Source organism: Ammodytes marinus, assembly GCF_949987685.1.
Source record: "Ammodytes marinus genome assembly, chromosome: 2".
In the NCBI taxonomy this organism is placed as follows: Eukaryota; Metazoa; Chordata; class Actinopteri; order Uranoscopiformes; family Ammodytidae; genus Ammodytes; species Ammodytes marinus.
The window spans coordinates 33,707,890-33,721,052 of NC_137231.1; the positions used below are offsets into that span (position 1 = coordinate 33,707,890).

At 36.6% G+C, this 13,163-nt stretch overlaps 1 protein-coding gene across 1 annotated transcript; it reads left to right on the plus strand.

The window, feature by feature from the left end:
• Nucleotides 1–2,966: 2,966 nt before the first annotated feature.
• On the plus strand, nucleotides 2,967–5,061 carry LOC307257096 (natterin-3-like; the record flags this gene model as incomplete). Its single annotated transcript, XM_080036229.1, has 3 exons — nucleotides 2,967–3,035; nucleotides 3,503–3,593; nucleotides 3,980–5,061. The coding sequence occupies 3 exons, from the start codon at nucleotides 2,967–2,969 to the stop codon at nucleotides 5,059–5,061; spliced, it is 1,242 nt and encodes a 413-aa protein (XP_079892355.1).
• Nucleotides 5,062–13,163: the final 8,102 nt, after the last annotated feature.

The window sequence follows — 13,163 nt, forward strand, 5'->3', positions numbered from 1 at the left end:
TACAGGGACATCTGATACAAATTCATAATACAAATTCATAATACAAAGTCATATTTCATGTTTCATGGCTTCCATATTATTGTTTTCATGGTGACATAATAAATAAATAAAAATAGTAACAATAATAATAATAATAATAATAATAATAATAATAATAATAATAATAATAATAATAATAATAATAATAGAGAAAGAAAAAAGTAAAATAATAAGAAACATCTAGATACTTCCCCCATATGGAGATAAGAGCCAATATTTATTCTCCTTTCTTCTCCCCTCAATGTGCCATGGTCAGACCCCACAAGCAAAAACAGGCCAATGACAAAAAAATAAAATAAATAAATAAATACATTTGTTACCATGGTCCGGTGATGTTAGCTGCCTTTGCAGTTGTGGCTGTATTAATTTGGGTCACTATCCACCTTTATGTGGTCCCAAAACCCTTCCCAAGAGGATACCCCCTCCCCCCAATTGTCACTTAATCGGTTCAACATGCATTCATAAGATACAGTTTTCAGTCATGATTGTCTGATTTATGAGACATTTTGTTATTGAAAAAACATGCTGAAAAATGTATGTTAAGACCTGTACATAGTATTTTTGATCCAAAATATGTTTAGTAAAAACTTTTGACACTGATATGTTATATATATATAAAACTAAATAAAGATTTTAACTCACTATTTATCAAGCATCTAGATGTTTGTTGTGTACATATATCTATAATAATGTATAATTAGTTAGATAGATATTGCCACATTTGCGTTTTAATTTTAACATTTCTTTAAAAAATTGTTAGTCTTCTTCATGTGAGTTTATTCAGGTGATGAGCTCTTTCAACAGAATCCATGACTGCTTTAAAGTTCCCTCAATGAGTACAGATTTGATCACATAAACTCACTGTATAACCATTTTCATGTTAATGTTCAGTTCCTAACATATTGTTGTGTAGATCTCAGGTTGCGTAATTAAATGTATGATTTAATTTTGAAATATAGGCACAAAATGCCACAAGGGACCATAACAGAAACTGGTTTCACCGTTTAACTTAATATGATAAGGTCAGATAAAATAAAGTTTTGGGATTGTGAATCTGTTATAGAAAACCAAGGGATAAGGAAGTATTGGACCGAGTTACATAATACATTACCAAATAGTTTTGCTTTGCCTTCATGCTCAAGGATTCTGTGATAAAGGCACACTATCATAGTAAAACATTAATCTCCTCCAACAATAATGTGCTCATTGGGTTTTTCCCTGTGAGGAATTGTCAAACCAGGAAGAAATAGGAGTTAATTCCCCGAAACACAACCAACTTTGCTGTTTTACTACAAAACACTGCACAGATCTGTATTGACAGATATAATTTTGACCAAAGTAAACCATAAACCCACAAGACAGTTTATTTCCCACTTATACAGCATCTCACAAAAGTGAGTACACCCCTCACATTTCTTCAAATATTTCATTATATCTTTTCATGGGACAACACTGAATAAATGACACTTTGATACAATGTAAAGTAGTCAGTGTACAGCTTATATAACAGTGTACATTTACTGTCCCCTCAAAATAACTCAACACACAGCCATTAATGTCTAAAGTGCTGGCAACAAAAGTGAGTACACCCCTAAGTGAAAATCTCCAAATTAGGCCCAACGTGTCAATATTTTGTGTGGCCATCATTATTTTCCAGCACTGCCTTAAAGGTGCTGTAAGCGGAATGGTTCTTTTAGCTAACTTCCTGTCAGTTACTGCAGTTAGCAGTCCCCTCGCTCGTCCCTACGTCACCACATTAATGCACTGCGGTCTTCAAGCTTTGAGTTATCTAGCATCATCTCAGATCCATAAGTGTGATAAAACATGATAAAAACCAACAAAACAGACATTGGGAAGGATTTTTACCTGCTCCGCCATTGTAGGCGCATAAACATTCACCCATCTGTCGCTCTGGCGTGCACTGGCAGTGAGACCATGAGTGAGACGGGTGTCGGTTTATAGCGTTCTCTCTTGTGATTGGATATTAATTTCGGGATCCCCGTAAATTTTATTGGACGATTACATGCAGAGCAGCTGACTGAGAGATCAGCTTTATGAAACGCGCACATTATGTAAGTGATCACTGTATGAATAAAGAGCGATTTAACACTTATATTAACATAAATAAATCGCTTACTTTGCCTTTAACCCTCTTGGGCCTGGAGTTCACCAGAGCTTCACAGGTTGCCACTGGAATCCTCTTCCACTTATTCATGACAACATCACGGAGCTGGTGGATATTAGAGACCATGCGCTCCTCCACCTTCCGTTTGAGGATGCCCCACAGATGCTCAATAGCTAATTGCTCTGATTTCATTCACTCCTGTTTACATACACAAAATGGTACGGTCATCACATGAAAATATGTTATTCTCTAATGAAATATTTTATTATTTGAAATCACTCAAATAGTTTAAACTTCAAAGATTTTAAATCAAAAGTTCATCTTTTACGTTATGCTGCTTGTTGTGAGTTTTTGTAGTTCTGAGTGTTGTGTGTGTCAATGTGTGTTTCTCATTGAAACATTTTGCCAGTGTTTTGCACCAGTGAGCTTTGTCTCGAGACATGTATGAAGAGTTGTGTTGCTTTGAGTGACTTTTGGAGCTGAAATGAACTGAATTGCAAAAGTGCATTTTAATGATGCCCATTGTGTTAAGATTTTTGCACATGTGGCTTCAGTTGTGCCCGCTTTCTTTAAGCAATCGAAACAAGCTTTAATCAATTATTTATATGAAGAAAAAAAAGTTTCCTGCTTTGCCTTTGTGCACATAAGGATTATGTGATAAATGCACACACATTAATATCCTTAAACAAATACACGCTCATTGGGATTTTCCTGGTGAGAAAATGTCAAACCAGGAGGAAGTAAAGCAGAGGACGGCTATACATATTCAGTGGATTTCAAATGTTTGTTCAGTGACTCAGATATGAAGCAGCTCCACTATATAAACCTGGACTGGAAACTGGAGGTGCACCAAGCCACGGACACCGGGATGGTGAGTACTTCTTCCTTCTTCTTGTATTTTCACCTAAAGTTCTTGGTTTAAATTTGTCAAGTTTTGATAATGTAAAAATGTCCATGGCTTGAAAAAAAAGAAGCTTTTTGATTTAAAAAAAAATGCTTTATTTCTTTTCAATCGCTTTTAAATGTTCTATTTCTATTAATTAAAAAAAAAATTATTCTAATCTTGCCCCTGTAAAGCACTTTGAATGGCCTTGTGTTTGAATTGTGCTATAGAAATAAACTTGCCTTGCCTTGCATTGCCATTTGGAAATTTAATTGGATTAAAATAATAACTAAAAATATTATTATTATAATTAAGATTTTACTTTCTGCTAACTGTATTTCCAAAACCTTTTATTATTACCTTACTTTTATATTTATTCTATCATTGAGGTAGTACACTCTTCAACACAAGATTTCGGGATTGGTTTACTGGTGTGTTGTAATCTGTGTCTGCAGATGAAGCTGTCAGTGTTGTTGCTGCTGGCCCTGCCGGCTCTGTCCTCAACCGGTCCTCTGGAGACCGGGAGCAACACCGAGCAGAGAAACGGTAAAAAACAAACTGACTTTTATAATCTTTGGAAATTGGAAAAACAAAAGAGGGTCATGTGAAACAGAATGAATGTGAAGAATGACACAAAAAATATCACTTATTTGGATGATGGACTGCACTTAATTAGTGTTTTACATAGTTTTTTATGCGCACACACACTAAAAATGCACGTGCACACACACACACACACACACACACACACACACACACACACACACACACACACACACACACACACCCTGATAGCTGCAGGGTGTAAGCTAATCATCATGGGCAATCTTGGTTTCAGTGTGTTTGTAATATCTATCCAATAACGTATATATGTATGCTGTCTTGTATTAATGCAATCACTGTTCTTGTCTGTTCCCCTTTTTTTTATCCAGTTTCCTCGCTGAACCCATTTGTGAATGTCAGTCTTGAAATCGACGCCAACAATGCTCCTCTTCTGACTGTAGCTAAGTTTAGGCAGAAGAGGCAACTTCAGTCCTCGTCCTTCAAGTCCGACGTTAGCTCTAACATGGAGTGGGTGACCTTTAACGACTCTATCCCAACTAATGCTGTTTCAGTTTACACTAAGTACGTTGATCGCACTGATTACGTCTGCAAATACATGTGTGAGGCTGGCTATTATCACCCCAGCAAGGGTCCTGTTTGCTACTATCCCCAAGGACAAAAAGAATATTCTGGTTCTCCCTTTGAGATCCTGGTAAATAAAGACAGTTTTGAGATTGTGGAGTGGAAGTGGGATTCGAAAGGTCAGGCACCCAAGAATGCAGTCAGAACCTGCCCTGAGAAGGACATATACGTAGGGAGGCACAAATATGGACTTGGGAAGGTTTGCACTCAATGTGAGGGCTTCGTCCTGCCTTGGAGAGGTACAACCTATTGGTACAATGACTACGAGGTCCTAACCATCGATCAGAATGTAATCAGCCAGGAGATTTACGACGTCAAGTACGACACTGATGAATCTAAGCTCTTAAAATATCCTCCTAAAGTCCTACGTGAAACAGCCATCAGCAACAATGAATGCCAGCCAGTGGTAAAAACAGATACCCTCTCAAAGACCTACAAGGTGGAGCAAAGTTGGGATATCCACTTTTCTGTCACAGTTGGTGTTCAAACTAGTTTCACTGTCAGCGTCCCCTTAATCGCAGAAGCAGGTATTCAGTACAGCACCGAAGTCACGTTCGAGTATTCCAAGGGAAAAAAGACAGAAGAGTCCGTCACAGACACTGTCTCTGTGCAGATCACAGCCCCCCCAAACCGCGCCTGTGTGTGTAAGATGTTAGAGTATAAGTCCAAACTCAACATCTCGTTCACAGCACGCCTACGCCGCACCTTCCCTAACGGTGCAATCCACACAACGACCATCAATGGGACGTATGAGAGCGTTCAGATCGACCAAGTCAAGGTCGTGCTGGACCGATGTGAAGTTCTAAACAGCACCCAGCCTTGCACATGAAAAAAGCAGTTTTTTTATTAGCCAATCAACACTATGCAACTTATTAGAATGCATGATAATTTAAAAACTTGAAACATGATGCACAAAAAATTAACTAAATTCTGTGTTATTTCTATACTATCCTGCATTTCTAAAAAGTGAACAAGGAATGAACATACTTAACTGACTGAAGATTACATTATGACTGCATAATATCACTGCAAATTAAATTTAATAAAGAGACGATTTTAAACTTACTTTTTACTTGTATTCTGAGCTGCTTCACCACCATCCAGTTCTCCATTTCCTTTTGGGCATTGTATTGTGGTAGAATAAAGTACATGAACAGAAGGCTTAAATATACATAACATGTAATGCAAGTGTTTTTTTCAATGAGTTTTCCAAGGGGCACACGCTACAAACTTGGGATGAGTTTATGTTATAATGGTCTCCTGTCCACAAGAGATAACTTGCTTAACCCAAAGTCATTTTTATCTTTAGTTTTTGTGACATGTATCAGATCAGACAACATTGATTTATTTACCTGTATGATTTTTGGATGGAAGGAAGATGTAAGAATAAAATGCATTTAGTCTTTCTAGCATTCAGTAAAAAATGTTGCAGAGGTAAACGTTTAAGGACTCTAGATATAGTTTGTTGTACATACTGGGTGTGTTAATGTGAGACCATCTTTGTATTTAGAATAAATAACTAAATACATCTTGACTTCATCACTTGATATTGTGGAAAGACTTGAGGCAGTGGTGGATGATGCCATCTTTAGTAACTAGCTTCTTGTCCTTAAAGGCCACTGTAGCTTCTGTAATTATTTGAAGGGGAGAGGGGGTCACCCACTAGATGCCACTAAATATTCAGATATTACACACTGCACCTTTTTAAAGCATCATTTGTTCAATAAAATGTAATCTAAAACCATCATGAGTTTTGGAAAGGTAGACCCACAGTATGATATCAATAAATAAAATAAACACAGACTGAGATTACACTTTGTTCTTGTAATGTTTGAGCCTAAACTGATTTGTTTTCAGTTTCTAGTGAGTGCATTTAATGACTGAACTCTAGCAGCAAACGGATATAATTGAGTTGAGTAGACATACAGTAATTTCATTGCTGGTGAATAGGTGTTTAACCTGAATATATGATCAAGAAACTTAGCCAATTGATAACTTATATATTAAAGGAATTATTGTACAGTATTCAAATTATTTCTGTAATTTCTAAATAAATAAGCACATTTGGCAATATTTAACTAATTATGACTTAAATTCCATCTATTTGAAAACCAAAAGATCTGGATGTTGGATAAAGCCAAAGTTAAAATCTTTATTTAAATTTTACAACAAACACATCATTTCATAAATCAAAACATACAGTGCACAGGTCTAAATATTTGCGGCATGTTTTTAAGAGCAATATGTATCATAAATCAGACAATTAACAACATATGAAGAAATCCTTCTTAAATAAACTTCTAAATTGATAGATTTATTTATGGCTTAAAGATATGCCTCGTCAATTTTCTTTCAGTGGCAAGAAGGAGCATTGGGTATAGGTGTACAGCGATCAGCAACAATACGGACCTCTATAATATAAAGAAAGAAATTCATAACGGCAGTTTTCTTTCACCTTGTATGTGCTGTGAGCTGTTATTAATGGCCTGAATACTCTGTCCCTGCAGGACCAGTAGAAATACCAGCAACAGCTTCATCTGAGATAAAATACAGTCTAACATACTTTTATAACTAAAACCGGCACACAAAAAAAATAGTTTTTGCATGCATTTTTTCAGTTATTAAATGTTACCTTAAATCAGACGTTTGCAAAATGCAGATACAGAGTGAAAATGTTTTAAATCATCTCTCATAATTTTCCCTCAACTATTTTAGTAAAAATATTATTTGTTGACATAACTTGAGGAATACTTAATGAAATAAACTGAGGTAAATAAACAATGAAATACACACTTACCCTCTTGGTCGTACATTACTAACTGGCCTAGACTTGAATAATGAGTTAGGAGATTCAGGCTATTTACTTTTACCTTACTGGACTTTGACCTACAAACAGTGGGGTTGAATCCGTTTTTCAATGTTAATGTTTGATTCATGCTTGATCTCTTCCCCCTCAGACGTCACCACTTCAGTTTTTTTTTCTTCTTTTATTTGTATTACCAACATAGGCTTCATTGATGCAGACAAGGCAGAATTGGTTCATAAAACTTAAAAAGAAAAACCAGAATGCAGAAAATTAAGTTTTTGACATTACCTCCCCTCAAAAAAAATTTGGTCAATTTGATAGGGTTTTCACACATTCCAATAGCATGTTAATATACTAATGAAGATCAAATACAATAAAAATATAAACCACTTCTACATATTTTTCTTTCATAAAATAGGGCAACATGGGTATATCCAAATGGGTATTGGATGCAATTAAATATAAGTATTGACTTTTTTTTCAACCAAAACATCTTATGATCTATGATTGTGATATAGGCTACGTATATTGAAATATGCTGTATTAACCGTTTTTTTTTTTTTTAAATTGTGAGGAAAATTTCAAAACTGATCAAGATATATCACCAACAAACTTATCCAAATGATAACTTACATTTAAAGAAATTGTTGTATACAAATTATTTCAGAAGTTTCTAAATAAATGAGCACATTGGGCAATATCTAACTAATTATGCGTAACATTCCATCTCTATGAAAACCAAAAATCTAGATGTTCGATAAAGCCAGAGTTAAAATCTTTATTTCAATATTACAACATAATAATCTCCAATTGTGTACAGAACAGGTTTTTAATTTCATATATCAAAAAATGCAATGCACAGGTCACAGATATTTGCGGTATGTTTTTAAGAGAAAAATTTATCATAAATCAGACAGTTAACATATAAACAAATCCTTCAGTAATAACCTTCAGAATCATGCTTTGGAGGATTATGTAAAGTTAAGTTGATGTAAGTGCTTTAGAGGTTAAGATTCCTGGTTCAGTGTTGAAAAAACAAATTTTGAGATAATGCGTGTTAAAGATCAGACATATACAGATGCAAACAGACAAAGTTTAGTCAAATAAACACCTTTGATTTAACCTAGCATTAGAAAAGACATATTATGGAAGCAAAATAGACAAAAATCTCAAAATGTACCTGAGCTTGAAAAAACAACTTTCTTGACTAAAGTGCCTCAACCTTAATAAGACACTTCAAGAACACATATGTTTATATTCAGCTTTTTCATTAGAATTTCAACAATATTTCACATGCATTTGGTCGGGTAACTTTAGATGCCTCATCAATTTTTCATTTAGTTGCAAGAAGGAGCATTGGGTACAGGTGTACAGCGATCCACAACAATACGGACCTCTACAACGTCAACACCTCTATAGATACCAGTGATGTGCGCAGATTTAGTTATCCCGCTGTCATAGGTGCGGGTGAGTAGTGCTGTGTAAGGGATATCTGCTCTATACTTATATCCCACCATATGGGCAGCACAAGAGTGGTTTGGTGGGACAGTGACCTCCACAGATGAAGAGTAAGACTTTGAGTCCACCACAGTGGTTCCCCAAGAGAATTCTGATGTTGTCTCAACACTTAACTCAATACCCGTAGAGCCGATTACTGGGATTTTGGCGGTGATAGTTGTACTGACACCGATTGTGATGGCAATGCTGGTGTCCCACCTTTTCTCCTCCTGATGCGTATGGTGGAGCGAAAATGTTTTAACAACTGCTCTGCACTCATTGTTGGTGATGGAGGACTTGCTCAAGGTCTCTGGAGGAACGTTTAAGATTTTTGCCTGATTAGTGTTGTACCTGACATTGGAGATTTGCTCGCTGGATACACGCTGGATCTCGTAGGTCAGGACATCGTAGTACCTGTACCAATACTCATCCCTGCCCCAGGGAAGGAAGAAGCACTTTTGCCCAACAACTACCTTTCCAAGACCGTACTTGTTCTTCCCAACATATATATCTGACCCAGAACAAGTTTTGACTGAGTTTGGGGGCACTGAACCCCAGGAACCGTATTTCCACACTAGGTTCTCAAAGTTGCCTTCATTCACTAGGATCTCAAATATGTTAACTGACCACATGCCGGTGCTCTTGGGATAGAAGCAGCCGTGCAATGTGTCGGGGCTTAAAAAACCCGCATGGCATTCACTTTTGCAGATGTAGTCGGTGCGTTCTTCATAACTGTTGTAAATCCCCACAGCTCCATCAGGGACTCCAGCTTGGTGTTCCGACCATTTCACCCATTTCAGGTTGGTGGAGGTTTGGGTCTGTCTCTTCTGTCTCACCGCACCAGTAGACTGAAGGAAACCTCGTGTTTGGGTCGTCTTATTCAAGGTGATTTCAGGAATCCCGTCCTCTGGAGCTGGGGTCTGTATAGAGGCTGAACAAAAGAAAGACACAGAAGCAATGAGTTTTTTTGTCAGCTGGATGTTAGCCTCTGCTCTAAAGTCCTTTGCCCATCAGACACAACACGAATAAACGGCACATGAATCTGAATAATTCTTAAGCAAATTGTAGGTACTATTTACATCGAGCGCAACATGATTTACGATTTGAATTATTGATTTTGTGGTAAATGCATTATGATTATTTCATAACACAGACCGGTTTCTTTTACCTTGTATGTGCTGTGAGCTATTATTTATGTCCTGAATACTCTGTTCCGGCAGGACCAGTAGAAATACCAGCAACAGCTTCATCTGGAGATAAAATACGGTCTAAAATACTTTTCTCTATGAAGACTGAACAAACAAAGACACTGAAGCAATGAGTTGGTGTCAGCTGGATGTTAACTTATGCTCTAAAGGACTCTGCACATCATACACAACACGAATAAACTGCACATAAAGTTGAATAAATCTTAGGGTGTATTCACACTGGGAAAGTCCGCTAGTTCACTTGCTTTGGTCCAGACCAAATAGAGTTTAGATTTTTTTTGTTTGGTGTGGTCCACTTTCACATTGCCCCTTTTGCTAGTGAACCAGCATTACGAAGCAAAACCACACGTGAGCTGAGGTCATTCATTCATTGGACAGACATTCTGGGGTGGAGAGAAGCAGGAAGCACGGAGTTAAAACTGCGAAATATACCATTGATATAATATGGGGTTAAAAATAATAAAAAGGCCTGCATCTAACCTATAAATAAAGAGGAAAAACATCAAATTATTGTTGTTTCATATGGTTATAATATGTAGCCCTATGTCAATGCCACGTTATGTGGCTTGTAGCCTACGATATGAAACATCATTTTTACTGTATTTTTGGTGCTGGACGCGCGGCTCGCGAGAAGAATAGGCTCAAGCTGACACTCAGCTGATTTAGCTGTGTATCAGCTGGGTCGACGCAGTTCAGCTCCAAACTGACACGGGGATAGTATTGACGGTCCCGTACATGGGAAGCAAAATAAACACACACTTCTTGCGCAGCGTGAACCTGTTGGCACTGTGCGGGAGACACTCCCCTCTCCTTCATCTGATCGCTGAACACATTCAGCATATTTACGCGTCCTCTCGATCAAATGTAATATATTGTTCTGGGCTCCCCAAACCACAACTTATCGTCCTAACAATGGCGACAACAACACTTTCCCATAATGTGAAGCTGACTGCAATTTATTAAAAAAGAAAAGAAAGAAAAGGCACAGTGCGTCCTGCATTTGGGTCGGATCGAGTTCGGACAAATTCACACCACAAACGAACTGCAGCAGAGTGCGTTTGGAAACGGACCGAGACTACCTCTTCAGCTGGGTCTCGGAGCGTTTGTTTGGTCCGCCCCCGAGTGCGATTGCTGTATTCACACCTGCCTGAAAGATGCGCACCGAAGGCAGAAGTGCATCTGAGTTCGTTTCAACCGAACTAAACACGGCATGTGTGAATACACCCTTAAGCAAATTGTAGGTACTATTTACATTGAACACATGAATACATCATTGATGAGGACTCTTTCGTACTTGATGATGAGACTATAAAGAAAGAAATTCATAACGGCAGTTTTCTTTTACCTTGTATGTGCTGTGAGCTGTTATTAATGGCCTGAATACTCTGTCCCTGCAGGACCAGTAGAAATACCAGCAACAGCTTCATCTGAGATAAAATACAGTCTAAAATACTTTAAAACTAAAATTGGCACGGTAAAAAACAACAAAACCTTCACACTGAAATAGTTTAACATTTTGAGCATGCATTCAGTTTTTTCAGTTATTAAATTTTACCTTAAATCAGACATTTGAAGACATTTTCAGATTAAGAGTGGAAATGTTTTAAATCATCTCATAATTTTCCCTCAACTATTTTAGTAAAAATATTATTTGTTGACAAAACTTGAGGAATACTTACATAAATAAACTGAGGTAAATACACAATGAAATACACACTTACCCTCTTGGTCGTACATTACTAACATGTCTGGACTTGAATAATGAGTTAGAAGATTTAGTCTATTTACTTTTACCTTACTGAACTTTGATCTACAAACAGTGGGGTTGAATCCGTTTTTCAATGTTAATGTTTGATTCATGCTGGATCTCTTCCCCCTCAGACGTCACCACTTCAGTTTTTTTTTCTTCTTTTATTTGTATTACCAACATAGGCTTCATTGATGCAGACAAGGCAGAATTGGTTCATAAAACTTAAAAAGAAAAACCAGAATGCAGAAAATTAAGTTTTTGACATTACCTCCCCTCAAAAAAAATTTGGTCAATTTGATAGGGTTTTCACACATTCCAATAGCATGTTAATATACTAATGAAGATCAAATACAATAAAAATATAAACCACTTCTACATATTTTTCTTTCATAAAATAGGGCAACATGGGTATATCCAAATGGGTATTGGATGCAATTAAATATAAGTATTGACTTTTTTTTCAACCAAAACATCTTGTGATCTATGATTGTGATATAGGCTACGTATATTAAAATATGCTGCATTAACCGTTTTTTTTTTTTTTAAATTGTGAGGAAAATTTCAAAACTGATCAAGATATATCACCAACAAACTTAGCCAAATAATAACTTACATTTAAAGATATTGTTGTATACAAATTATTTCAGAAGTTTCTAAATAAATGAGCACATTGGGCAATATCTAACTAATTATGCGTAACATTCCATCTCTTTGAAAACCAAAAATCTAGATGTTCGATAAAGCCAGAGTTAAAATCTTTATTTCAATATTACAACATAATAATCTCCAATTGTGTACAGAACAGGTTTTTAATTTCATAAATCAAAAAATACAATGCACAGGTCTTAAAAATATTAGCGGCATGTTTTTTAATAACAAAATGTATCATACATCAGACTAATAACAAGATATGAGCAAATCCTTCTTTTATAACCTTCTGAATCATGCTAGGACTGATTACGTAAAGTTTAGTTGATGGAAGTGCTTTAGAGGTTGAGATTCCTGGTTCAGAGCATTGAAAAAAACAAATGTTTAGAATAGATAATGGCCGTTAAAGATGAGACATACAGATGCAACAGACAAAGTTTAGTCAAATAAACACCTTAAGGCACATTTTGGACCTTTGATTTATAGCATGAGAGAAGACATGTTATGGAAGCTAAATAGACAAAAATATCATTTTACCTGTGGTTGAAAAAACAATGTTCTTGCCTGAAGTGTCTCACCTTAATAAGACACTTCACGAACACATATGTTTATATTCAGCTTTTTCATTAGAATTTCAACAATATTTCACATGCATTTGGTCGGGTAACTTTAGATGCCTCATACATTTTTCATTTAGTTGCAAGAAGGAGCATTGGGTATAGGTGTACAGCGATCCACAACAATATAGACATCTACAATGTCAACACCTCTGTAGATACCAGAGATGGATGCAGATTTTGTTATCCCACTGTCATAGGTGCGGGTGAGTAGTGCTGTGTAAGGGATATCTGCTCTAGACTTGTATCCAACCATACTGACAGAACATAAGTGGTTTGGTGGGACAGTGACCTCCACAGATGAAGAGTAAGACTTTGTGTTCACCACAGTGGTTCCCCAGGAGAATTGCTTTGTTGTCTCAACACTTAATTCAACACCGGTAGAGCCGATTACTGGGATTTGGG